General features: G+C 34.3%; 1 protein-coding gene across 2 annotated transcripts in view; it reads right to left on the minus strand.

Moving 5' to 3' along the window:
- The window catches only part of LOC115983843 (callose synthase 1-like), a 30,544-nt gene extending 4,051 nt beyond the window's left edge, over nucleotides 1-26,493 (minus strand). The window contains exons 1-37 of one of the 2 annotated variants that reach the window (XM_031106674.1): nucleotides 26,311-26,493; nucleotides 25,560-25,785; nucleotides 24,796-24,896; nucleotides 22,983-23,104; nucleotides 22,788-22,881; nucleotides 22,482-22,592; nucleotides 22,282-22,398; nucleotides 22,108-22,200; nucleotides 21,923-22,014; nucleotides 21,593-21,719; nucleotides 20,292-20,429; nucleotides 20,119-20,195; nucleotides 19,944-20,037; nucleotides 16,645-16,767; nucleotides 16,433-16,550; nucleotides 9,934-10,268; nucleotides 9,692-9,744; nucleotides 9,536-9,596; nucleotides 9,061-9,142; nucleotides 8,933-8,982; nucleotides 8,716-8,802; nucleotides 7,617-7,754; nucleotides 7,393-7,487; nucleotides 7,174-7,255; nucleotides 6,932-7,092; nucleotides 6,703-6,826; nucleotides 6,517-6,614; nucleotides 6,299-6,431; nucleotides 5,560-5,711; nucleotides 3,436-3,548; nucleotides 3,214-3,339; nucleotides 3,045-3,113; nucleotides 2,758-2,947; nucleotides 2,513-2,672; nucleotides 2,051-2,170; nucleotides 1,811-1,929; nucleotides 1,610-1,693 (exon numbers count right to left, since the gene is read on the minus strand). In XM_031106674.1, coding sequence (XP_030962534.1) covers nucleotides 1,610-1,693; nucleotides 1,811-1,929; nucleotides 2,051-2,170; nucleotides 2,513-2,672; nucleotides 2,758-2,947; nucleotides 3,045-3,113; nucleotides 3,214-3,339; nucleotides 3,436-3,548; nucleotides 5,560-5,711; nucleotides 6,299-6,431; nucleotides 6,517-6,614; nucleotides 6,703-6,826; nucleotides 6,932-7,092; nucleotides 7,174-7,255; nucleotides 7,393-7,487; nucleotides 7,617-7,754; nucleotides 8,716-8,802; nucleotides 8,933-8,982; nucleotides 9,061-9,142; nucleotides 9,536-9,596; nucleotides 9,692-9,744; nucleotides 9,934-10,268; nucleotides 16,433-16,550; nucleotides 16,645-16,767; nucleotides 19,944-20,037; nucleotides 20,119-20,195; nucleotides 20,292-20,429; nucleotides 21,593-21,719; nucleotides 21,923-22,014; nucleotides 22,108-22,200; nucleotides 22,282-22,398; nucleotides 22,482-22,592; nucleotides 22,788-22,881; nucleotides 22,983-23,104; nucleotides 24,796-24,896; nucleotides 25,560-25,743 — 4,223 coding nt within the window. In that variant the 5' untranslated portion in view covers nucleotides 25,744-25,785; nucleotides 26,311-26,493. Of the gene's footprint in view, nucleotides 1-1,609; nucleotides 1,694-1,810; nucleotides 1,930-2,050; nucleotides 2,171-2,512; nucleotides 2,673-2,757; nucleotides 2,948-3,044; nucleotides 3,114-3,213; nucleotides 3,549-5,559; nucleotides 5,712-6,298; nucleotides 6,432-6,516; nucleotides 6,615-6,702; nucleotides 6,827-6,931; nucleotides 7,093-7,173; nucleotides 7,256-7,392; nucleotides 7,488-7,616; nucleotides 7,755-8,715; nucleotides 8,803-8,932; nucleotides 8,983-9,060; nucleotides 9,143-9,535; nucleotides 9,597-9,691; nucleotides 9,745-9,933; nucleotides 10,269-16,432; nucleotides 16,551-16,644; nucleotides 16,768-19,943; nucleotides 20,038-20,118; nucleotides 20,196-20,291; nucleotides 20,430-21,592; nucleotides 21,720-21,922; nucleotides 22,015-22,107; nucleotides 22,201-22,281; nucleotides 22,399-22,481; nucleotides 22,593-22,787; nucleotides 22,882-22,982; nucleotides 23,105-24,795; nucleotides 24,897-25,559; nucleotides 25,786-26,310 lie in introns of both variants that reach the window. The other variant, XM_031106673.1, reaches the window with a different exon arrangement.
- Between the last annotated feature and the right edge of the window lie 1,384 nt (nucleotides 26,494-27,877).

Raw genomic sequence — 27,877 nt, forward strand, 5'->3', positions numbered from 1 at the left:
TAAATAAGTAAACCTCTTAGTAAATTTTGGGCAGGCCAGGGGGGCAATTAACCCCCCCCCCCCCCCCGACCCCCTGGCTCCGCCCCTGAGTGAGTATGTACATTTTTCTCATTTTTGATGCCATAAAAATATGTCATTGGAAAATCTACTATCTACACCTATATTTTAAATACCAGACCGGACCGGCTAGTTCAACCGGGAACCGGACACCAATTCGGTCCTGTTATCATTAAAAACCGAAATAGAAGAAAAACCGAGAAAAATCGAAAACTGTTGGTTCAACCGGAAAAATCGGAAACCGCTATGGTTAAACCGGTTATTGAATCTGAAGAAGAATAAGAAGAAAAACTAGAATAAAATGGAAAAAACTTCTTAGATTTGCACTAAAGTAAAATTGGGGAAATTTTCAGATTTGTGGTGAAAATAAAATAAAAGAAATACTTCTATTGGATGATATGTATAAGAAATCTATGCTTTGAGCTTTGACTAGAATAAAATGTAAAGAAAGACCATCTAAAACTTATCTTGAGAAAGAGAAAGACTTGAGATTTGAGAGGGAGCGGCTGAGACGAAGTTTACTGCATTATCGAAAAAGTGTGGAAAGAAAATTGAGGAGGAGTAAAATTTAAAAAGGAGTTTGAATCTGATTTGAGGCCTTGAGGTTGAGGGTAGGTGGTAATGTGCGGTTATAGATTTAAGGGAAATTAAAAAAAACCAAAAAAAAAAAACAAAAGTAAACGTGTGAGTGAGTGTGACAATTGCTATGAAAGTATGCTATGAAAGTAAGAAAGGTAATGAATGACTTGTCTAGTCATTCTGACCTTTTGAACTTTGGTTTTTGGTTTTTTTTTTTTTTTAATAAATAGTTGAAAGTTGAAAGTTAAATATCAAACTATTATTTATATAATTCAGCAAAAAAAATATTATTTATAATACATATATATATATATATGTGGAACTTAAATAGCAAATTATACTTTTTCAACAATTATTAATTAGGAAAAAAAAAGAAGAATAAAGAAAATCTTTTATTTTTTAAATATTTTCTTAATATAATTTATGAAAAATAAAAATTCACATAAAATTTATTTAAATATTTTAAATTAAATTATTTATGACATCATCGGTTCGACCATCGGTTCGACCCTAGTCAGACCATAAAACTGATAACCAGTCCCTTTACCGGTTCTTTGACCATACCGGTTTTTAAAACCATAATCTACACTTGATTACTCATTTTGCAATTCATGCCTACCAATATTAACTTGACAAAATAGACAGGATCAGAAAACCCTGCTCAACTCACAAATGGCACAGAGATGGAAGTTTTCTGGAACCTCAATTGCTGCACAAATATGAAACTTCCATTTTTTTGGAGGCCCATTGGGCCTATAAGATACTCAAATGAGAGGTAGCTCTCTTCCATCCCTTAAACCCCATAACTATGGTGTAGGCCGGATTTTGTCCTATGCCTCTTATACATAAGCAAGAGACTTTACTATCTAAGATTTTCTTGAAGCATTATACTTGAAGATATTTTAAGTACATATGCACACATCATTATGTATGTGTGTGTGCATATATATATGTAGAGAGAGAGAGATCTTACTTTAGAGGGTTAGCTAACAATCGCTGCCCAATAGTTACAAAACTATTCTCCTGATTTGACATAAACCATGCCAGAGATGAAACACTGCACTAACAACAAAATCATGATGAACCACACAAAAAATCAGACAAATGTAGTCTTATTTATCAGCAGCACTACAAACAAAATACGGTTTAAGATTAGCAATGCCAATAAAAGTACCTGCCATTGAAAATATGCTCCCGAAGTCCAAGGATGGTTGGAAATCTCACGCCACCGTGTTTTTTAAGAAATTCTTGCAGCAAATTCCTCATTTTGAAGGCTTCTTCCATATAATTATCCTGTTGACAGTTTACTTAATAATCTGGCTTTTGCCTAAGAAACTATTTCCCCAAAATTTCTAAGTGTGCACACATACATAGACCCACATACAAAAAAACCATATATGTTTTCCTATGGTACCTGATTCATATCTATTGTTTGCAAGCCTTCCCCACGTGTAAAAATAATGGCATGATTTTGATTTTCTGGCTTACCCTCACCCAATATCGCAGGCCCAGGAAGCTTTATCCGATAAATAACCTGCAGTAGATTATCCAAACACTTGTGAAGCATTACACCCAGTTGGGAGAAGTTACATGACAATGCTTGGCATATGATGCCTACGGTTGGATTCAAATGAACAATCATAAAATCTTTACGACCCTAAGAACTGCAAAATGAAAGGATAAAAACCAGAATGTCTAAATTTTTGTTTAATCATCTGTCAATCATCAAAAACTCTTAAAACCAGACCAAAAGTATATGCATCACTTGCGAATATAGGAAGCTGTGCCAGAAAAACACAGTCTGTCTAAAAGTATCATCAGTGTTTAATTTCTTGAGTCATCTGACCCAGTTTCCAGGATAATATAAGACTTGTACCTGGTCCAAATTTTGAACTGGCTCAGAAGAATCAATTTGCTTTGTTGGTGGGGCAGCCTTTACAAGAGCTGAATAATAGACCTTCTGAACTGTGTTTTTGGAATTATCTTTACGAGGTGCTTCAACTTCATCAATGTAAGCTACCCGAAGAGATGGGTACCTGAGAGAAGGAAAAAGGAGGATATATAACTAACAGTCGCTTAGAGAAACAAAAATATGAGAAGAATTGAATTTGGGAGAAATACTTTGCCATAAGCTTCAGAATGTCTTTGGCACGAGAATGACCAGACCGTTTGTCAATGCCATACTGCTGGCATGACACCACATATGCAAACTTCAAATCTGCTATTGCTTGACATTGTGCCCATAATGACCTTTCACTCTTGGGGTTCTTCTCACTCTCTAATTCAGCAGCTTTGTAGCCCTTCATGAGATCTGAATAAAAGCAATTAACATTTATAAAAATAAGATGGTGCGCCATGTATAATAGATGATAAAATTACAAGTTGACAACCAAACTTTCCAGAATCACCTCCATCCTTTGCCATATCCAGAAAGGCCTGAAGTTCCAAAGCTTTCCGGTAATACATCATGCCTCGAACTTATTTGTTGAGAGTAGGGTGATGATGCATGCAGAGAATAGTCATTATCAAATAAAGGCAAAAGAACGCGTCTTCATGAGAGAGAGAGAGAACTTATACCGGTTCTGGTCAATGTCTGGCCTCTATAGGATGCCCATAAACGCAGTTCTTCTTCCAGGTCTTCCTTTTCTCTGAGTTCTTCTTCATTTTTACACTTGACCCGTTCTAGAAAGTTTTTCCATTCATCTGTAGAAATGAAAATTTTATGGAAGAGCATATAAGTTTTTCTAACGGAAATGATAGTCAAAGAGAGAATAAGTAGTTCAAAAAGTGGAGGAGAACCTGGAAAGATCTTTTGCAAATAAAAAAGTATGGAAACTCCATCTTCTTCAATTAGGTTTTCTAGGTCATTTATGGAGAAAAGCACATCCTCTGCATAGTAAGGAGTTAGGACACTACAAAAGAAAAAACAAATGTCAGGTATTATATGCTGAAAATAAGATCTATTGTGAAAGAGATACCTGCTAAAACAACAACAACAACAACAACAAACCTTAATCCCAAATTTTTGGGGTTGGCTATGGATCCTCAATAGATTAGTTAGGGTTAGCCACATGTGTTTCTTTCCTCCATTATGTTATATTTAAAGTCATATTCTTTGTTATTTTCTTAATTGATAAGTCCCTTTTTATTACTTCTACTAATGTTAATTTAGGTCTTCCTCTACCTTTTTTAATTCCCTCAACTTGGACCAACTCACTCTTTTTTACCAGTGTACTAATCGCTCCTCTTTGAACATGACCAAACCATCTCTAGTGATTCTCTCTCATCTTTCATCAATAGGAACGACTTTTATCTTTAAGTGAATTTGCTCAATTTGGATCCTATTTTTCCGTGTATTTTCACTTATCCTTTATAACATTCTCACTTTAGATACGATCATTTTATGAATATGTTGCTTCTTAACAACCCAATATTTAGTACCATAGAGCATAGCTGGTCGTATAGCAGTGTTATAAAATCTTCCCTTTAACTAAATGGGTATTATACAATCACACAATACTCTTAATGTGTTTTTCCACTTCATCTGCCCTACTCTTATACTTCACAGCCTCTTCAATCTCTCCATCCATATGAATTATTGATCTAAGATATCAAAAACTCTCTCTCTTTAGCATCTCTTGGTCATCAAGTCTTACCACCCCTTCGTCTATATTTCTACTTTTATAAAGCTTCCGTTCCATGTACTCTGTTTTAGTATTAGTTAATTGAAAGCCTTAAGATTCTAGAGCATCTTGTTAAATTTTTAACATCTTATAGTTCCATCCACAAAAACTATATTATTTGCAAAAAGGATTCACCAAGGGACTTCCTCTCGAATTGATTTAGTGAGGTTATCTGATGGAGATCAAGGCACCACTTCGAAGGATCTCGTTCAAGTACCAATTAGGCCGGTTACGAGAGCACAACCAAAGAAGTTCAAGGATGTACTTAACGGACTCATCCAAGAGTTATGGGCTCAAGCAAATTCATGGAGGCCCATTGAGCATGATCCACGTGGGCAACAAAAAATCGTCACCTTGATTCAAGTTCTAGAAGGATCCGGTCAAGGCTAAGAATTGGCATGAAATATTTTAGGTCTATGTAAAAAACGTTATTCTAAGTTTAGATGATTTATTTCCTTGTTTTTAGGTGTATTTAATACTTTTTAGGTCAAAATTTATTCCTAATATGGTTAGGTATCAATTAGGAGTTATTTTAGAATATATTTTCTTGTCTGTCAAGTTTTAAGGAGCCCTTAAATAGTCATCTAAGTCTGTAAACGTTTTTCAGAGATATTATTGATAAAACTTGTGAGGTTTATTCTTTTTGGTTCTTTGAAGAACTACTCAAACTTATCGGGAATTCCCGTGGCGTTCATCTCGACTTATCAAACGGAGTTTCCACCACCGTTTGTGGCGTCTTCCTTATACCGACAAACAACGGGTCGAGGTCTCCCATTTGAATCTGTCCATAAAACGATCTTGGGTTCCCTTTCTCTGTTGGGTCTCGTTATTCTTGACGGGGTTCACATCATTATCCATCACAAGTGCAAAGAGATATGGACTTAATGATGATCCTTGATGCAAACCTATAGGGATAGGAAACTCACTTGTGATTCCTCCACTTATTCTCACACTAGTTACAACTCCTTTATAAGTATCCTTAATCAACTTAATACAAGATTATATCTCTCCATTATACGTCTAACCGATATTGTTGTTTTGTGTCTTGACCTATGTTCAAAGATAGATAATTTTCACAGTGAAGTATTTTAAACAAAGAGAAAAAGGTGAAACTGGTTTTCATATCTGGACTTAAAGTAAGAATTGATTCTGACTCATTAACCCAAGGGGCTACAACTCATCTATACAAGGAAAACGGCAATATTTTTTGTCAGAAAAGTTCAATGATTTGAGAGCTTACGAGAAAGAAAGCATATTTCGAACTTTGGGTGCAGGAGGCATGTCCATAAACAATGAATTGGAGAAGAAAGAAATACGCCTTCTAGCTTCCAAGTTGGATGGCACATCCATGGCAGACTCCTTTATGGTAAGCAATAGATGAAGCCTTTTAATCTGTCTAGACAATAATGGAGTTATGCAAGAACAGAACTTGGAAGCAGTGCCAAAGTTGATAATTAAAAGAAAATTTTCTAGTTTATACAATATTTTTAATTTACATGCACTCAATTATCTAAAATAAGAGAACAAGAAAAAAGTTAATATTTTTTTGCAATGCTGCAACATGTATTATATCATTTTATACATAACAAGGATTTATCTATTAGTTATCTTTGTTTCAAATAAAATTTAATTTGGAGAATTGTAATATTATGAAATTAGAGTAATTACCCACATATAAATAGCATTCATGAATGTTAGGGTAGATTAATGAACCCTAAGCACACTTCCCCACGTTAAATGGAGTAATGAAGCAAAATAGTATAACCGTATAACTTCATTCCAACAAAGAATATAAAGTAGGGTTGATATATTAATGAATGCAATGACCCCTTTAGCCCTCCCCTAAGCCATTGGTGGAATTATGTAGGCAAGGACTAGCCCATTGATTTTCTGATTGTGTATTGGTATTCAATGGTAAAGTCACTCATGGTAACTTTCATGTGTTGAGCTGCACTTCTAACACTAAAAATATAACTTACTTTTTCCTTCCAAGCTTCTGTTTCTTGTTTAACAGGAAATCCAAGTTCCCCAAAAAATTGATATTGTTGATCAAGGGGTTTCATTCCCTCCTCATCTTTTCCATAATAGGCACCATGACTTGACTCTGCCAAACTACATAAAAAAAATAACTAAAGGATAATAATAATATTAGCACATTAATCCACTTGAAGGGGATAGTTGCACCCAAATAATTTACCTATTAACCTCTTCTTCCAGTATGTCTCTGGTCACAATTTCTAGCATGTTGAGCAAGACAATTACAACTTGATCCTTGTCCTCCTTTTTATTCTCTAACTGTTGTAAGTATTTAGAATCCAGTTATGATTTATTGTTAACATTGTTTCACAAGAAAAATGTGAAGGTCATCGGGAAAAACAATTACCAAATATTTAATAAGCATAATAAATTGTTCGTAGAGGCTAGGGAGGGCACTCATATTCAATTCCTCTATCAAATCTTCTTTTTCTATATGATAGTCAACCTTCGAGAAAATTTCACTTATAATCCTGGACAGAGCAAACCATCAAAGAAATAGTAAAATACATCAGCACAGATGAAATTGTATTCCTTGAGCTTTTGATTAGATATATATCAGTCAGTCGCAAACTCACTCTTTTTCACGTTTTCCAAGAACCAAAGAGTTTATTATTTTTTTAAATGAAGCATAGCACTCACGAACTGCGGAAGTCATGTAATTATCTCTTTTTAATCTCTTTTTCAACTCACTGGCTTTTCCCTTGCTGTCTTTAGCCATATGCAATGCTACTGGAATCTACACAGCAAGTAAAAGTTTAATACAGTTACAGGTTTTAGTGAAGCTATTCAAATAAAATTAACTCATAAGTAGATTAACCTTGCCAGCAAGTAAAAATGGAGGCCATTGGGTAAGATCCAGACCACTCGCCCAGTATGGAACAAGCAAAAGGTCCATTTCCCTGCAAATTTTACATCTAAGGTATTAATTCCCAAGGCCCCCCCCCCCAAAAAAGAAGAAGAAGAAGCAAGAGTAACACTTAAGGTTCACCCCAAGAATCAAGGAAAACATATCCCAATGCTGGATCATCATTTTTACCCGTTAGTTATTAGATCCTCGTCTCTAAAACTAGTGATTATACTGTTCCACAACTGAGCAAACTGTGCTGCATTCTTCCCATTATTAGATGGGATCTGAAACAACCAAGGAACTTATTAAAACTCAGAAAAAAAATGCCTTGTAGGCATCAAAAGAAACAGGTTCTGAATTGGGTTAACTGGTTATCAATTATGGCTGCTAATAATAAAAAATAGTAATCAAACCTCATCAAATTTTCGAGAGAAAGTGGCCTTCAGCCCCTTCTTCTTGGTTTTCTCATTCTTTTCCACTGGAATTAAGCGGGCATTAAAAGCACCTGGCAGTGACTCAAATCGAGACCTCAGCATTACCAATGTTCGAATCTGAGAAACCAAAGATTAGGTTGTGTTCAAGACACTTATTAAACGTATAGAATTCATGATTCTGTATATGTCTACATCAGGACATACAATTCCTTGGCAGAAAGTCAGGAGTAAAGGTCAAATCATGCTTGAAAATATATAAACATCAAATTATATATGTGTGTGTTGATAATTTGATAATTGTAACAACAGGGGAGGGGGGATTTGAACCCTAGTTCTCCTACTAAAGGAAAGCAAGTTATGCCACTAAGCTACAAGGCTCTTGGCAATATATATATATATATATATATATATATATATATTCTCATGATCTTTTCAAATTCTCTCTTTTTATCTATTGTGAACACCACACTACTGAAACCCTCAAGATGTTTCTCTGTTCAAGTACCAACAATCAATGGGTCAGCTGTGTCTGAACATACTGCATGTGCAAACTTTCAATACATTTCTTTCTTTTAACTTCATCTACCAGTAATAATATACATCAAGTTTTCCTCTTGAAAGAAAAATACAGAATAGATTCTATCGATGTTTTTGGTGAGTGTATGGCATTCAACTATACTTTAAACCATTTTCCCCATTATAACATCAAAGTCTTGGATCTAAGAATACAGTTTACCAAGAATGTTGAGATAGCAAAAGCTTTGATACCAATTTGTTTTGAGTGTAATCAATTAGGTTTATGTGAAATAAAAAAAATGAAACAATCAAACACACAAGAAAGATGGAATTTACATGGTTTGCTCTTTAGGCCTATATCGAGGAAAAAGTTTTACTAGGAAAATTTGGAGATTACAAGAGTGGCACACTAGACTCTTACAAAACCCAAACTAAAAATACACCCAATGAGCTCTCTCTCAAAAAACATACAGCAGCAAAAAATCTTCGTTGTGCCATTCATGCACCCTTTTGAAATTCAAGCCACATAATAACAAAGAACAAAAGAAGGAGCTCCACCAACCTCTCCAAGACGGCGAAATGCACCATATAGACCCCCAAATATAGTGGAGAAGATGGCATACCAAATCTGAGTATCCATAAAGTAGACCTGAAAAAGTTGCTTTTATTAGAAACTTTATTTGCATTGTTTATTTATCAAAAAAAAAAAAAAAATCATATTAAAATGAATACAGCTAAAGATTATGGAACAGATAGACACCTGAACAAACATAACTTACAATAATTATAGGAGCCCAAAGTGCAATCACGACACCAATGTTGTTCTTGGCTGCAAACAGCAACTTATGACATTACAAACCATGTCCACAATGTAAATTTAAAATATTCTTCCAACTCAAGCTATTACCTTGAGGGAAGAACTCGTGCCACTGAAATACTTTCACGTGAACCTTCATTATAAGTTTTGTTGGACCCACAAGAGGCCTAATCTGCGAAGAAGAAAATTTTCAGATGGCTTTAACCAGTACTTGATCCCAGAAGTCTTGACATTTTCCAACCTTCTCCAACTAGCAACAATTCTTATAACGAATATATTGAGCAACACTTTTCATTACAAAATTAATTGCATCAGGTGAAATCATTTTTAAGATTCAAAGTATCAAAATGCACAAGTTAAATTTATAGAAATATATTTATATCTATAGATCTAACCTAAACAATATGCTTAAATCAATTGACTACATAATTTGTGCAGTCAGTTAAACCTATTCAGTCAAATGTTCATGGTTTTACTATATTAGATTCTATCCAACTTAGGATTATTGTAATACATGGTAGCGACAATAACAACAATAAGTTCTGAGGAAAGATGAGTGAAATACCTCTACGTAGTAACTGAATGCTAATTTTGATACTATCAAGAGAACCCAAAACATAGTGTACCTAGAAGTCAGAAAAAGTAGAAGATAATCAGCAAGAGAACCAATGAATCGCATTCAAGCCATGCTGACCCAAAAAATCAAACTCTGTTCTCTTACTTGATAAGAGAAATTGAGCTCTCATGCATTGCCCTTCCGACATAGAGCCGAGGCTGCCAGATATCAAAAGGTTGAAAAAAAAAAAAAAAGATGGTAGAGAAATGAAAATAAATCAAACAGCAAGCTAAAAATGAGTTTCACATATCATATCCATAGGCATGTAAAATGTAATGTTCTTGCAGAAATAGAAATTATCACTGTAAAAGTGTTTTTGTAAAAGTTTAAAACATGCATCTACATACCTGAGACCACCACATCATGAGCATCACAACCTTATAGTTTGATCCTTCAAGAAATCGGCGAATGAATGGGAACAGAAACAACACTGTGCAGAGCATGTTTGGAGATAAGTAAATGAGGACTGCCAAAATGAACAAAGATGGTGAACTTGGACTGTTGCCAAACCAACTCCTAATGGTCTGTGCAAACCCCGGAGGATTTTTCCAACTATAGGCATAAGCTACTGGTAAAACTATGACCCATGCTGCAGCAGAAATAGCCTTCAAAATGTATCTTAGCTTGACATATATTGACATGCTCAGCCTTGCTTTCCAGCTCAGGACTACATCAACAACAGCTGCAAATGTTCCAAAATAATAATAACAATAGCAGTAACACTAAAAAAAAATTCAAATCAGAACTATCTTATAAAGCAGGAGATTGTCATATTGATAATTGAATGTACAGACGTATGTGGAGGACTGGGAAGCACTGACGCGGCTGGGAGGGTGCCGCACTGGAGTTTGACGTGGCCTGATGCGGGGTGCGGCCATCGACGCGGCTGCCTGCACGTCGGTGCCGCGTCTGAGTTTTTTTTTTTTTTTTTTTTTTTTTTTGAGATTCGCACCGACTCGGCTTTGATTCGCACCAATTCAGCCAAGATCAGGTTGTATCAGCCGAATCGGATCATATCGACCGGCGGTCGAAAAAGGCCGAAATCGGCCTTGAACCATGTCGGAACAACTGAAATCGGCTTTGAATGAGACCCAAACATCCTAAATCTGTCCTTCCTCAATTTTATTCTGAATATTTGTTGCTTCTTTTGTGTTTTCTTTTTTGTTTTTTGTTTTGTTTTGTTTTGTGTTTCTTGCTTTCTTCTTTCTTTGTTTTGTGAACCAAGGCCATAATAATACTTTTTCAAAAATTGCCAAGTCCCGCACCCCACATCCGAATTCGGAAACGAACCCGTGCTTCATAGGTGGAGGATATGGTAGGCTTCTTAAGAAAATGCCATAAATTTTGCAAAACTAAAATATGCTTAGGCAACAAAAAGAAATATAAAAAACCTAAACAGGTGTTAACAGAAAAAGAAGGAAGACTTAAAAAGACCAAGACCAAGTCCATGCAAATATTGAAGAGAACTGATGGTTGGTAGGGACTTTTCACCTCATTCTTAGTTAAGTCTTGTGTTCTTGTTGGCTAATTCTGTGTCAAAATTTGGTTGTAATTTTCATTCAATTACATTGTAATTTGTTTTGAGTGGGTTGTATTTGGGGTAGTTCTAGTGCTAAAAATTGGAGTTGCTGAAAGAGGAATTTCGGTTGACTGTGTTAGGGTCATATTTTCTATGTAATTGACTAACTCTTTAACAAAATACATTTTACTTGTAATTTGGTAGATCTAAGTTGAGTTTAATATATCAAGGAGTATATTGTTCAAACATATCAAGTGGTATTGTTAAAGCCATGAAGATTGATTCAAGAAACAAATGAAGAAAAGTTGTCTCATTAATTCTCGACAAATGCTAATATGGAAGATTAATGGAGAAGCTCAATACAAGCTTGATCTATCAAGATCTATGATTTCAGAATTTCCAGATCTAAAATTCGGCCCATGATGACTAATTTGATTAAGGTTTCTTTTCTCACAACCCTAGTCATATATAAAACTTATTTTAAAAGTCATCACACACGAAAACAGAGACTTAGGACTCATATACTCTGTGTGAAGCAACTGTGTTTGTACACCATATGATTTTGTAACCAAGTGCTTCCTAATCTTCTTTGTTAATGGAGTGAAGAATTTTGCAACTTACAACAACCATGCAAGTTGTTGGAGTTAGTCATGTTTTGGGATCTATGCAAAAGAGTTAGTCACAGATTAGAAATTTGTGCAACTACTACAAGATCAAGTCCAATTGGGTCTTGGAGCAAAGGTTCAATTATAGGTTGGTATCCCGGGATAGGCCAAGGTAGTAATGAGATTTCTTATACTTGTAACAGCTTGATTATTGATTGGTGGATTCTTGGAAGTGATGACCTTAAATTCACCCGGTTGGATTTTTACCTTGCGAGAAGTTTTCCCCATTTATCAACAAATCACCGTGTCAATTTAATTTCTACTACATTTAGTTTATTTGGTGATTTATTGGTGCCTCCACAATTTGCATGTAATTTGACCTAATTAATCAACTTGGGTAATTAAATTAATTAACCGGGGTCAATATATTTTAACCCAACGAACTGAAATTGCACTTCGGTCCTCCAACCTGACGCATGGCTTGCATTTGAAAATTAGTTGAGATGGATTTCAACTGAGTTTTGCCTAACTCTTTCAGGGCTGACATTATCAGTACTTGAGAGAATTCAATTTCTACCCTCTCTATTGTTCCAGCCTTTTCCTAGACTTTACAAGCCTCATTTCCCACAAAAGGAAACCCTAATTCCCATAAAAAATTTATAGAAACTTAGCAAATTATGAGAGCCAAACACTTATCCTTTCCCTCAAATCCTTGAAAGGAGATTAAATCCATCATGCCCATCACTACCTTTGAGCTGTGAGAGCTGATTGCAGCCTTGGGAATCAGAGGAACACTACCATTTCAACCATGGTGGCTTGAAGATGCAATTGGTGCTTGGTTGTGGATTTGGAGACTAAGACTCCGTTTGGGAGTTCATAAGGGAATGGAATGAAATGAAATGATCATAAGGGAATGGAAATGAATGGAATGGAATGTATTTAAGTAAAGGGAAAGGAATGGAAAAGAATGGAATAAAATTAAGTATCCTTGATTGGATGTTTTAAAATAAAGGAATAAAAATAAATGGAATGTAAGTAATCTTGTTTGGAAGCAACATGGAGGGAATGGAATAAAATCATTTTATGACAATATTACTATTAGACCCTTATTTTAAAATAAAGAATTGAATATATAGGGGTATTTTGGGAGTTTTAGTAAAAAAAATCATTAAATCTAATTTCATTCCCACTCATTCCTCCCAATTTCGAGGGAAATGAAAATTTGAAGTTTTAAGGGAATAGAGAGGAATGAGTATTCCCTCATACCCATTGCATTCCCTCCCACTTAAACTCCCAAATAAGGTAATGGATTTTCCATTTCCTCCATTAAAACTCGCAAACAAAGGAATGGAAGAATATTCTAAAATGATTCTTTTTATTCCTTTTCATTCCATTTCATTCCCTCCTCCCAAATGAGCCCTAAGTTAGAGAAAGGAGTAGGTGAAGTTGGTTGCAACCAGGAGCTTGGAGAGCTCAAGCACTAGACTTGAGGGTTTTGTGTGTCAATTTGTACCACAACTGTCTATACTAAGTGGATCATTTCGACAACTAGCCATAAAAAGGTTTTTCTGCTAAATTCCTCTTCAATAACAAATCCAGTGTTATCTTTGGTTTACTTCTGTTATTTCCTATGATTTGTTCATTTAATTTTCTTATTGTTCTTATCCAGCAATTGTTGGTAGCTATGCTTATATCAATGGGTTAATCATATATTCATGAAACTAGGGGTCTAAATAATTACCTAGGTTGCATTAGGTAATTTCTCATTCTTCTATAAGATATTGTTATGATATTTACATGTGAGTAGTATGGTTGGTTAAGGAGTAAAGTTCCATGTTGAATATTAATTAGAAGAGTGAGTGGTAAATATAAAATAGTTAAGCTCATACCCATAAGCTTAAGACTTCTAGGCTAAGTGGTATCCCTATATGTTATAATAACTACTCAATTAGACTTTTCTCAGGATGTTATCTCCCCAAAAAGTAGTATCAAAAGCCAATGGTTTGAGGGCAAGTGTTTGTTTGTGGATCCCACCAATTAGAATGAGGAAAACTCTTATGCTTCCACCCATGTTTGAATAAAGGGTTCTACTAGGAGCATGTTGGTGACTCCCAAAGTTGTGCAAGGAAAACTCCCATTTTTGTCCCAATCATGGTCGAGTAAAGGGCACACTATTGGTGATGATGATATATGAAACTTGGATTGCTAAAACAAGGCTTTCATTCAAGGGGAAGACTAACTAAAGTGCCATAAGTGACTTGGTAGCTAGAAGACCTACACGTGAAGGGGGACAGTTGTTGTGACATTCATATGTGACTAGTGTGATTGGTTAAGGAGTGAAGTTTCACATTGAATATAAATGAGAAGAGTGAGTGGTAAATATACATAGCTAGGCTTATATCCACAGGCTTAAGTCTTTTAGGTTAAGTGGTATCCCTATACGTTATATTTAATTACTCTATTGGAGATTCCCCAAGGTGTTATTTCCCTAATAGACACATTCTGATATTTTAGTTAATCTAGTAATCAAGGTGCTCGAATTCACTAACTCTATTTTGGGCCCCAATAAAATACATCCTCTTCTTCTTCCCTTTTAAAGTTTGGTGTATAGTTAATGATTTTGACATTTTTGACATCTTGGTGGAGAAGTACATTCTTGTTGGTGCATTGTATTAATTCTTACCACATTTTACTTCCTTGAGTAGATTATTTTTAAGTTTTGTATATAGTTAATGATTTTGACATCTTGGTGGAGAAGTAAACTCTTGTTGGTGCATTGTATTAATTCTTGCCACATGATACTTCCTTGATTAGATTAGTGGGTCATTGTTATCAATCATTTAACTCTGCCTGTGTCAATGCTTAGTGTCATATATTTTGTTTACAGCTAGTCACAAGTCTAGAGAAAGGTGGAAAGTTACGGTAGGTTCACAGTCAGTGTAAATTTTAGTCAATCTATTACTATTATGAATTGTGGCAAAATGTAATTGATGTCATCATGCCTAAGAAGTAGAAGAAGAGAGAAAAAATAAATTATTTTTCTTTTCCTCAATTTAACAGAACTCCCAAACGGTTTTATTAATTCATATGGAGCTGATGTTCCTTCTAGATAACTGATTTGGATATAGACAGGTCTATTTGTTCACAGTTCGATATGTGTGTCATACATGATAAATCCCAAAAATCAAGACATGTAGAGATGGCATGTATATTACTGAATATATATTTGAGATATTTATTTGACTGTTTGTATGCCAAAAAACTATATATAATGCAGCACTTAAATAAGGAAACTTATTTTTTTTAACAATCTTATAATTCTAGATGTATTCAAAAACTCTATTTTTTTGGTTTGGACATGGGTGTCGTTTGGAAGTGTTTGACATCCTATTTCAGATTAAAGAACCCATAAATCATAGATTATCAAATTGGCCCACAACCCTAGCTTTCCATGACCCCTAGATGCAATTCCAATGAAAAAATATCTGCTAGGTGTGTTGGCTGCTTCCTATGACAACATGTGTCAAACGTTTTTGAATTGGTTGTATTTTGGCTTTGCATAAAAAGTCTGTCAAGAGCTTCTGTTGAAAGAATTGAAGAAAAAATCTTTCATATTTTGCTCAAGCATGACTAAGTTCATTCAAGAAAAATGAATCTCACACGAGCGAAATGAAGACTCACTCAAGCAAGAAAATAATGCAATCCAAGTCAAGCAAAATCATCAGGACATGCAATCCAAGTTTTGCTAGTAGAAGGATTTATGCTTAACTTTTACCCTAATTTGTGCACCTATATAAACCACTTAATGCATGAAGTTTTTAAAAAAGAGAAGGGCTTTAATTCCATAGCAATATAGAGGAGACCTAGATCCTTTCTCTCCTTGTGCTAAACTGAAAAATACATAGATTTTACCTTCTCATCTTGTGATGAGAAAGAGAGTTTATGTGAGACATTTTGAAATCATAGTGATCATTTCTAGTGAGTTCATTGTAGCAAATCTACAAGAAGTTCATTGGAGTGCTAGAACTAGAAGTTCTGGTTCATGTGATTGTGACGTTCGTCAAGAAGATTCTTGTAGAAGGATTTTAGAGGTCCTATGATTACAGCCGTAAGAAGGCAAGCGGTGCATTTGCGGAGGTTACATGGAGACTCTAGGACTAAAATGGTTTTGTAAGTATAGACTAATATAACTGTTCCTTTATAGTGGATTTTCTAATGAGATTATATTCTTCAAGTGGTTTTTCCATTAATTAGAAATGCTCTTTATTGGTTTCCCACTTTGTGACTAAATCTTTGTATGCACTTTACTACTGTATATATTTATTGCTTTAGATTTGACATGCTGTAAATGTGATTGTCATATCTGCTTATGCATAGAATCCATAATCAACTTGTTCATTCAATCAACAATTCCACCATTCAGTTAACTAAGGGTTAAGATGGAGTTTTTCAATATCAGTTAAAAAATTTCAGATCAGAGCAGTTGTGGCTTGTTTTCCAAAAGAATCACCACACCACTCCAGTGAACTTCCAGATAAATACGAAAACGAAGTGGAAATTTTTAAATAAAAACATTTAATCATACTCTCTAAGGCTGAAGAACAGAGATCAAGCACAAGTAGGAGAGAAGGAATCAGTAGAAAGAAAAATATAGTTTTATCCACATGCATGAGATTCAAAATATATAATGCACCAACAGAACCCATTCAACTGGTTTTCTACCTTGTACAAGCTTCAATAATGCGGCAGTTATGAAGATACTCAACACCTTCTTGAAAACATCACCCTCAAATATGGAACTTAATTTCCCTGACCCATTCGAAGCAAGGATGATCATCGCCTAAATTAGACAGAGTATTAGAACATTGTTCATAATATTAGGCAGGAATAAAATGCATGAAACACAATGATAAGAAAAGTAGAAAGAGGATTACCTGTAAACACAAAATATAAAAGCTCCACATTCTATCAAAACTTCTAAAGATATGCCAAACTGAGCGTATTTCAACAAAATTGGTTTTCCCAATCCATCGATCCCCAGTATAAGGTTTCTCGTCCTGAATATCAACAATTTCCAACATTAGAAATGCAATATATTTAGTCGAAATCAGGTTGACAGATTTAGAAGTGTTATTTCTATAATGTAATAGATTAAAAATAATTAAAAATAAAAATAAAAACCTTGCAAATTATAGTTGTTAAAAACCCTACATTGTCAACTCCAACAATTGGGTTTTAAATTCTACAACAGAAGATGAACAGGATTTACAAGCTAGAGTATTGACAACATGGTCAACTGAGTTGATATTTTATATGTGTATATATATATATACACACATATACATACACCAAATATAATTTTAAGCAATGTCACACCACTTAATTACTTGTTATTGGATTAATACATTGAAAATCCAACAGTTGGATTACATGGTCTCTATGTTCTTAACATGTATGCCAAATTGTATATCAATTGAATGTTATTTACCATTCAATCCATAAGTTCATCTTTTATACATAATTGTAAAATAAAAAACTTGAAATCTAAACATTTGATTTGATTGATGACACAGTTATAGATCTTTGATAATTTTGAAAATTTTCAAGCATGGAGGGTGTGCGAAGAAAATGTAATCCAGCAAAGGATTTGTTAAAATTCAATTCCAATAAGAAAGATATTAAATAGTGTAATATTGTTTAGAATTATACTAGATGTTACTTGAGCCCAATTGATGGAGGAAAAAATGGTAAAAAGAAAAGATGTTTTAGAAAGCTAAATTGGTTAGAGAAAAAAAAGAATGAACTATCTATTCAAGAGACACACTCTTGAAATAATACCTCATAGGTAAATTTCTTGGATTCAAATTCAACTAGTTACAATGAGAGCAACCTTGCTTATTTATAGATACATAAGCAGGGTGCTGATTGGCTAGAAAGTCAGTTACAAGAATCTACTATATGGCTGCCACGTGATTGGCCAAAGCCTAACAAACATCTCCACTAACTAATAGGTTATTGTACTTACAACTAATAACCTATCAACTAACTAACTTTCTGTTACAAGTGAAAGGATCTACTTATCATACAACATAAGCACTAGTAAACAATTGGCTTTAAAAATGAACTGCATCACCAACCCCCATATATAAGTCCCAGAGTGATAGGTGTCAGCTATATGAATCCCAAAATTAAAAAAATGTTGTTAATTAAGTAAACTCCATCAATAAGAATGAGAAACTAAGTGGACTAGTGGCATATTGCATAAAAGATCTATATCATTGACTATGACAATTACGATAATGCAGGCATTTAGGAAGAAAAAGAACAGAATATAAATGTATAGATGCAAAAACAGCAACATATAGCCGGAAAAGCTATAGCTGTTGAGTCTAACTATGTTAGTACTACTTGTAGTTTTAAGTCATTACTGCTCTCAGGAAGGGATCAATGTTTCTATATTTGAACTCCTGTACCTGAATTGTGTATCCACACATAGACACAGGAAAGGATATTTCAGTTACTTCAGAGCCTTAATCCAGAGAATAAGGGCTCATGTGCAGGTTCTCTTAAAGATCCTCACCCAATTTTGTATCAGGTTATGCAGCCTTGAGGATGAAGAGAGTGGAGTATCTGCTACAGCACATCCTACATAACTAGCATTTCTTATTCTTTACAAGTTATCAAGAAGCACAAACAGTGGAGGTAACCCTGTAGGAGATTAGAAGCTGTGTCTAGCTTTTGGGAATTACACTAACGTAAAATCTGAACATTGTGAGTGTCTAAATCAGAGTAAGAAGACTTGAAACCATGTGGAGGTAACCACGAATCCTCCTAAAGAAAATACCATACCCCACAACCTGGTAAAACCCTTCCTTTCTCTATTCTTATTGGTTCAGTCATTATATTTCAAATCCTTTCTTCTTTGTCTCCTTTAATATAGTCATATTGTTGTTAGTTTTTGGTGGTTTACTACTGCTAAGATTCATTGCAAAAATTTCTTATTTACAAGTAAAAAGAAAAATCATTCTGTGCATGGTTTTTTCAAAGGTAGCTCTATTTACCTTATCGTGTTCCTGCTCTCTGTATAATTAGTTTGAAAGGACTGATTGGACTAAATTCAGCTGTGGCTTTTACTTAAGTTCCTGAAATAGTTGCTAGCTTTCTCTTGATCTAAATAGTTCCTCAAATTAAACGCTGGTTATAATTTACTCACTTCTGTTTCCTGGTCGTAAGTTGTTGATTGGTTGAACTCCAGTTCAAAACTTGTTCAGGATTTATTCTTGTAAGGCTCTCCTATCCCACTTAAGCTTTATGGCAAAGCCTAGGAGTGCAAGTGTTTTTTTTTTTGGCTCTTGTCTAACCTATTTCATTATATCTTTCACCCAAACCCTGGGTTTTGGCTTTCTCTTCTTGGATTCAATTTTCTTCTCCATTCTCTTCTAGTCCATTTATTACAGTAACCTAGCCTTATTTTTTGTTACATCGGGCTCTTCCCTATTTACCCCAACCTCATATTTCTCTTCTCTAACTCTTCCTCACCTAAGCAGTATATCTGTATATGTAAGTAATGGACATAAATAATGTAAGCTGCACCCACATGTAAGAGGCAAATATTATAAATATAGCTAGAAGCATGAGACAGATTGTATGTCTCTGCCTTGAATTATAAACCCAAAGGGTGACCCTCAAAGCTTTTTCTTGGACTTCTCAAGACACAACTTTCACATTTCTTGTATAAATATAGCTGAAAATAGAGCAGAAAAATTCTTTGTATTATCAAGGGACAATATTTCATGAATGTACAATGAAATAAGTCAAGATTAAAAAAAAAAAAATCATTAATAAAAGAAATAATTTAGATTCATATGTTGCAAAGTATTAGACTTATGGTTAAGTGATTAAATTCATCATTTCCTAACAGTTTAAGCTTTTGAGATAATCGGTAATTTAACATGGTATCAAAGCAGGAGATCTTGAGTTCGATCCCTGGCTTTACTCTACCTCTCATTTAAAATATTAAATTCCCACTTGTTGGGCCCCCACTTATTAAGGGGAAGTTTAGGCCCACAAGTGAGGGGAAGTGTTAGACTTATGGTTATTCATCATTTCCTAACAGCTTAAACTTTTGGGACAGTTTAAACTTTTGGGACAATTGATAATTTAATACAAAAAAAGATTAACAAGTCCAGAAAACTAACAAACAAGCAACATATAACCCAAAATTACAACGTACATCCTTTTTGTCAACTCGATGCTGTTCCGGAGGTTGGCAAAAGAAGTCAGCATCAGCACGCATAGGCCAACCGAGCCGAAAACAATCAACTGACCTACAATTCACGCCAACATAACTTTTAATATACTACATTCTGTACATACGAAACTCATATAAACAAAGAAACACATAGTACCAGAAATATTCATTTAAATCATCATAATTTCTCCACTGAGAATGCTTTGCTCTTCCTTCTTTGCTTCTTTTAGCTTCCTGTAAATCACAAAGCAAATGGTAAGACAAAGCAGTCATATATCAATATAATAACATGCATTTTTATAGACCCAAAAGAATGTGCAGAAGCAACACCTTTGCTATCGTCTCATATATGGGAGTTACCACCTTCTTTAGAAAAGACTCATCGTCACCACCATAGGCTGGCTTTACAGGCTCACCAGTCATTGGACTGATAGTTCCAGCCAGCATCCCATACAACTCAAACGCCATCTGTAAAGATTGGAGTACAACAACTGAATAATTATACTTAAAATCAATAAAAGTATTAATTATACTCAATGATTAATGATAGTAACCATTTCAATGTTAGCATAAATAAATTTGAAACATATGTCTTTAAGAACCTGAAAATTCAGAGCAAGTCTATTAAAAATTGTTCTGAGCATCTATAATTTATCTTTTCTGGTCCAAGACCCAAACTTCCACAACTTAACTACAGAAACTTTTATCAAGTGTAAAGCACAATGTATCAAACGTGGTAATGGCCAGAATGTACTACAAAAAACTTTATGGAAATTATAATATACACAATAGTTCAACGTTTTAGAAAATTTACAACAGTAGAATTGGTACAATGATATCAGTGCATAATTTAAGCCTTCCAAACTCTAATGACTAGACACTTGACAATATCACATAACTTGAAAAAGCTGTTAAAGGCTTCTTTATGGAATTATTATTTTAAAAGAAAAGCCTTTATCTATGCTTCCTAGACAAGGGGGGAAAGAGAAAAAATTGGAGATGATCAGTACATACTCATCAAAATGTTTAGACTGAACGAGGTAGATATTGCTTACTGATTAATACATTTATTATTAAGTCTGTAGATTGCAAATTTAAACTACCTATGAAGTCTATGAGAATATCAAAAACCAAGCACATGAAAGCCTATGATGGCACCTCTATCACATTGTATAAAGTAATTTAAAAACACCACCAAGTCAGTGAGTTGACTTGCATTTTCTTGCAGCCCATTCAACCCCTCATATATCTTCCAAAGTTCCAAACCTCTCCTACCAATAGATCATAAAGCTGCAAATAGCAACAAAACATGCAGTCCTCGACAACATAAGCTAGGCATTTCCAACTACTCAATATGGCACATCAAAAGGCAAATGAAAAAACAAATTATGCATTTTCTTTCAGTTATAATCTCTCATTAATATCTGATAAAGAATTATTAAAAGTAAATTTTTTATTGTATTTTGGCTCCTTCAACTATCATGCCAACATCCTTACACTTGAATTAATTCTCATAAGTATCTAAATCTCTCATACATCTTCTTACAATTTGAAGCCCTAAAGAAATGGGAAAGAAAAATTATTCTTTTTTCTCTTGTTGCAATTTCATGAACAATTTGAACTGTACATACATGATGATAAATATAGCAAAGGCATTCTGGCATGAATCTCAAGTTTGCAGCTTCTCCCCATATAAGAAGATATAAACCCATGTACAGTAATTTTCGCTGCTGCACTTCCTGTTGAATTGTTGGTAACCTGCCAATTAAAAAAACCATAAAGTAAGAGCATGAAAGAGAATAGACAATACACGAACTGTGAAATAAGGTGCTTTAAGTACCAACTACAGCAGAAGGAAGCAGCAGTGTAGCACTGTTGCACACAACACTATATCTAATCCACTTGGCAATTAAACAAAAACATATTTTAGAAATAGATAAATAAAAAATAGGAAGCCTCACCAAAGGCTACTTTTGCGAGCCAAATAATTGCACCAACTTTTGTAGTTTTTAAAAAGTTTCTTCATCACTTCTGTCAGAGCACGATCATCCAACTAAAGTGGCAAAAAGTAGTGTATGTTATGGCAATTTAAAGACTTGCTCAGAAAGTAAAAATAAAATCCCAAGCAATCTAAGAAAAATGAGACCTTGGGTTGCTGATCAGGCTTTGGGAATTGTCTTATGTGCACATTTGCAAGCAACAGAATCAAGTGCTCCCTTTGATTCTCAACATTATCTTTCTGTATATTAATAAATGGAAAGTATCCTGCGGTTAAACTTGAGAAACCAAGAAATCGACAACAAACAATTTGGCAAGTCACCTGAAAACCAAACATGGCCTGAAGCCAGTCTAGAATGTCTTCATTTACTTTCTTCTGGTGGCCCTTTGGCCATGGCAAACCCCTGGTGTTACGAAGTGAAGAAACACTAGCTTGAATCTGCAAAATAAATAATTCAAAATCAAAAAGTGTGCAAGAACTAAGGAAAATCAACTATTCCACACCAGAAAACTGGAACAAACCTCAGGAAAACTCATTATAGCCTGATTTTCACTATCTGGATCAAGAGGAAGAATATTATAAGGCTTATATAACTGTTTCTTCTCCTCGACCTTAGTGTGAGCTTGCAAAATCTACAATAGAAATCAAAAGGAAAATACTATCCAATTACCACAACAAAAGAGAAAGAAGAAAATAATTACCATATCCACATATAAATATGCAACCACAGCACATTAAGGTTTTTGGACAAAAAATGTATTCTTTTTAGCAAATCCCAATAACTTGATATCATTCAGAAGTAAGATGTAAAATGCATTCAGTTTCACCTCATCAGACATTTCAACAGCTTCAGTCTGATTTACAGCCCTCAAAACCTCAAATAGGACAGAAGCAGTTTGATATGCTTTTGTAAGTTGGGCACTGAATCAGGAACATGAACTTAATATCAAATAAATATAATGCACTAGAGCCAACCATCAAGCAAGTAATCAACTATACATCAATTCTCTCAGAGAACCAACCGGTCATGTTTATCAGAAGCATCCTGCAAAGCCTGAATATACTTTTTGAAGTAATCCTGATAAAATCTCTGCATTTCTCGAGCATCACTCTTCGCCCTTCCTGCCAATGTCGTTTCATTTTCCTGAAAATAAAATAAGAGTGATAAATATTTCTTCATAGAGACCCTTGATTAGAAATTGTAGGGAATTAAATCCAAAATGTAATGACATCTTGAAAAATTATGGAATATTTTTTAAGTTAGAGCAAATTAGTTTTACTTCAAAATGAAGAAAAATGAAAAATGAAAAAAAGAAAAAAAAGGGAGAAAGCAGATAGAAGGCACCAAACATTTATATCATTTAAAGTCAGCCATCACACAAAAGCAATATCTGAGATAAAAATACCAAATCACCATTGAGACTATTAAGCAGGTAAAAGACGAGTTTGAAATGTTCTCTGGTTTGACAGCCAATGCTGGTTAGAGAAGGTGTTTTCTGAGCTAAGTGCTGATCGGAACTTAGGGTCAGAAACTCCAGTTCTCGAGTGTCCTCCTTTGTTTCTTGATTCAATTGAGTTCTAAGTTGGTCCTAGCAGTTTGAGGGAGGTGGAAGTGTAGAATAACACAGCTGCAGTTATGAGACAAATATGGAATCTCTTTGCTCAGGCATGCTCTATCATGGTTGCTTGGGTAAAGCTTTATATTTTTAGAGCAATAAGCATTTGGGCAGTTAAGAGTCCCACAAGAGAGCACATGGGGATGGAAGAGTATCCTCGGCTTGAGAAACACAGCAAGAACTTTTATGAAATTCTCAGTGGGACAAGGAGATACTATCTTCCTTTGTCATGATTTTGGCATCTTGATGGACCATCAAATTCTAAATTTTTTCCTGTGTTTTTTCTCTTCTTTTTTCAATGAAGTTTATTATTTATCAAAAACATATATATTCTAAATATGACCATATGGCTCTATGTGGCATGGCAAACACAATGACAGGAAAAAAAATTTTAACTTCAAGATGATAAATGGTGTTGCCGTGTTGGCCCCTAGCTAGATCTGAGGACTCACGGTCTATTCAGCCCAGACTACATGAAGTTGTTTTGAGTACCACAGTCTCAATTTCTTAGCTTCCTTCGAAGGATGCTAAACACTAATGTACTGCAACTTGGAAGTACTTAGAACAAGATTCCACCTTTGTTTCTTGGTGGAAGTTGGTATGGTTTACAAAAGCTATTCCAAATCATTCCTTTATAAACAAACTTGCAATCAGGAATAAGCTGTTAACCAGGGATCAAACAGGTTAATTGGAGTATAAAGGAGACATTCTCTGCACTGATTGCAGGAATGAACTGGAAAGCAGCTGTCACCTACTTTCTAAGTGATCATTTCACTAAGCAAGTTTGGCAGACTATATTGACCAAGTGTTTGATGAAGATAGTGAGACAAGTTTGGCAGACCATTGTGAATGCTGTTAGGTTGATACTTGCTGCAAGCACAAAAATGAAGAATTGCATTCTGAAACAAGCAAAAAAGTGAGTAATTCCATTCCGAACAGGGTTCTCCATAGTATGTGGCATATTCCCTTTTTATTTTTCTGTATGCAGTTTTTTTTTTTTTACTTCTAGTATGTTTGTACTGTGCTGACAGTTTCTCCTCTAATGTTTCTCCATTCAGTTGAATGAAACTACTAATTCACTAAAAAAATGCAAATCATGACAGGTATATGACTTTTCTTTATTTAAATTGTTACACCTTTGATCATGATCCTTCTAGAATAATATTTCTTTCTAGAGAAGAAAAAGTAGATTTAATGGGCAAGTGATTTTAAAGCTTACCCTTTCTAGACGTTGAAGAAGTGCAGTTTTAAATTGACGAACACCACGTCCGCTAGATGTAGGATCCAGTCTGTGAGCTTTTTCGAAGGCATAAAACCGACCTAATTCCAGCATTGACATAAACATGCATTGAGTTCAGATACATATCAGAGTTCAGAAAACATCCCATTGTATTCATTACGAGATATACAACATGATAAATTCTGACATAATATAACATATAAAAAGAGACAAAACCAAATGCTGTGATTTATTAGTTAGGATGAACAATAGAAGCAATGAAGAAAAGAATTTCTTAGCAATTGAACAGAAAACTCATATGATATTGATTATAGAAAAAACCAAATAAATGGTATAAGTGTGAATTTTTGTTGCATCATCCATGAATGTAGGCATAAATTTGGCAGAACCATGTTAAAATTTTATGTCTTATATGAATGTTTTTATTTCTTGTTTTTCTGAATTCACTTTTGCTAATCCAAATTCCAACATAAGTTCAACCTCCAGAAAACAACGGAAGACCTGGTATCTACATCATTTATTCAGCTAACTGATCAAAGCAAGCTTTTTTTTTTTTTTTTTTTTTCACTTTTTTGGATACAGATCAAAGCAAAGTATATATCAACATAGTTTAAAGTATGTTAAATCCACTGACTTCTTAATCCTAGTGGATCAAAAAGGATACTTAATCAGGTATAGATACATACACAAAGCATACAAGCATATATACAATTCAAATCATATAAAATAAAACTGCCACTTACAGAGATAAGCAACTCTTGGGTTGCTAGACTCAACTTCATTAGCCACACGAAGAATTGGAGCAATCTCGACCAAGGAAGAAGGCACCACCTCACTATCCAAGATTGGCTCTCCTAAATTTCCGGCAGTCTGAGTCCGCAAAATCCGCCTAGGCGGTGGCTGATCAGACCCCCTTCTACTTGACATCTCTAGACCCCAACAAATATCAACTCAAGCCACCTTGTTTACCTGCCAAATCAATCAAGTACAATAGAGAAACTCCCATCAGTTTGAATCCAAATTATAGGTCTGCCACAATTTCACTATATATAAAAGTATAAGCCCCTGGAAAAAAAAAAAAAACAAAACAAAACAAAAAACAAAAAAGCTTCACCCAACTGATACATAACTCAATAATTGACTCCCTTTTTCCCCCCAAATTCAAGATATCAAAAAACAACAAAAGGCAGAACAGGCAAAAACTGTGTATCTAGTTACCTACTATTCTTTTGGTTCACTTCCTTAGTATCAAACAAAGTGTAATACTAATAGTATTGTTTCTTTTCTTTTCCTTTCAAAAGGCAGAACAGGCAAAAACTGTGTATCTAGTTACCTACTATTCTTTTGGTTCACTTCCATAGTATCAAACAAAGTGTAATACTAATAGTATTGTTTCTTTTCTTTTCCTTTCTTTTTTTTGGTTATTTCTGCAATAAAGAAGTACAGAAACAAAAGAAATAATGGAGTGTTTCCAAATCCAAATGTGAAGCATACCTCAACTAAGCCATTATGTGTACCTCTCAAAATGGTTGAAGCATTTGTTCAATTACTCAGGCACAGATATACACAGAGAACTGTGTCTTAGACAGAAAACCAAAGAAGCAAAAGAGAAAATCTTCAAATTTGAAGAAGTGGGTTTCGAAGAAAAATAGTAACAGAAGTGAAATGAAGTGGAAGAAGAAAGTGTGTCCCAGCTGCAGAGGACTTTTAAGTTTTTAAGTCAACAAAAAAAATATACAGCTTTAAATATGCAAACAGTACTTATTGATATTAATAAAAAATAGTACAGCATAAACAAGGAGAGAGAGAGGAAACTTACAAAAAAAAACTAACAGAGTTCTAGAGAGAGAGAGAGAGAGAGAGAGAGAGGTTGGTGAGTGACTTAGGCGGCTAAGGAGGAAGAAGGGGAGTGATGTACGCAGAATCAGAAGCGGAAGCAAATATTATTACAAGTCAAAAGTCAAATTGCTCTGTTTGTTTCTTGGGTTTTAATTAATAGTCCAATCACAAGATGCCAAGTCACTTAGAAGTTTCATTTTCGGGTTTCTTCTCAGCTTGGCAACATGCTGTGATTGGTCCAATCGGTTGCACTCAATCTACAAGTGGCAACCAAACCATCCATACATATGGATTAACAAGTGGCAACACGTAGAAGGGCATGTGCATATAATCATCGCATATATTGGGTCCGTTTGGATTGAATTTATTGTTACTAAAAATTGAAAACTGAAAACACTATATCAAAATAATTTTTAAATATATGAATAATATTGTGGGATCCGTAAACAGTAAATAAACCGTTCATAAACAGTGTTTTTTTGTTCTGCATAGTAAAATCATGTGATTTTACTGTTCACGGACAGGAAAAAAAGAAAGAAAAAAGAACTGTTCACGCAAAACGCAAGACGTGTAACTGTTTGACCCTACTATTGCAAGACCTTAAGCACAACATCATTCACATGAATCACATCCCATTTTGTTAAGTATTTTTTATCCTAAATAGCATCTTTAATTTTTTTTTTTTTTTTTTTTTCACATTAGCTGTCCATTTTTGCAATATATCATACATCTTACTCTATTTTGCAATATATTTTATTCAAAATATTCTAAAATAATAATGTAGCATTTTACAAAAATTTGAATAATAATAATAATAATAAGCTAGATATAAGAACGATTTTATGTCATTTTATGTACAGTACTATCCATATTTTTTCTTTCAATGGCTTTTGAAAAGCAAGATGTAAATACTCTAAAACACCACCTCCCTTCTATGGTATTTATAATATTTTTAAGATACGATATAGCATATAGCCGTTGTTATGGATTGATGAGTGTGACAAAATTAGTATCATGTGTGACTATTTTACTGTTAGTACAAGATGAATAAAAACGAAAAAAGAAGCATGGGTTATCATATGATGTGGCGAAACTTACCATTAGGTTTAACATAGACACTATCTTATTTGACCTATCATAATTTAATGAGAAAAAATGAAGTAAAAATAAAAAATGAAAACACTATAAAGTTTTGATAAATACAATAAATTTGAACTTATGA

Source organism: Quercus lobata, chromosome 4 (assembly GCF_001633185.2).
Source record: "Quercus lobata isolate SW786 chromosome 4, ValleyOak3.0 Primary Assembly, whole genome shotgun sequence".
In the NCBI taxonomy this organism is placed as follows: domain Eukaryota; kingdom Viridiplantae; phylum Streptophyta; class Magnoliopsida; order Fagales; family Fagaceae; genus Quercus; species Quercus lobata.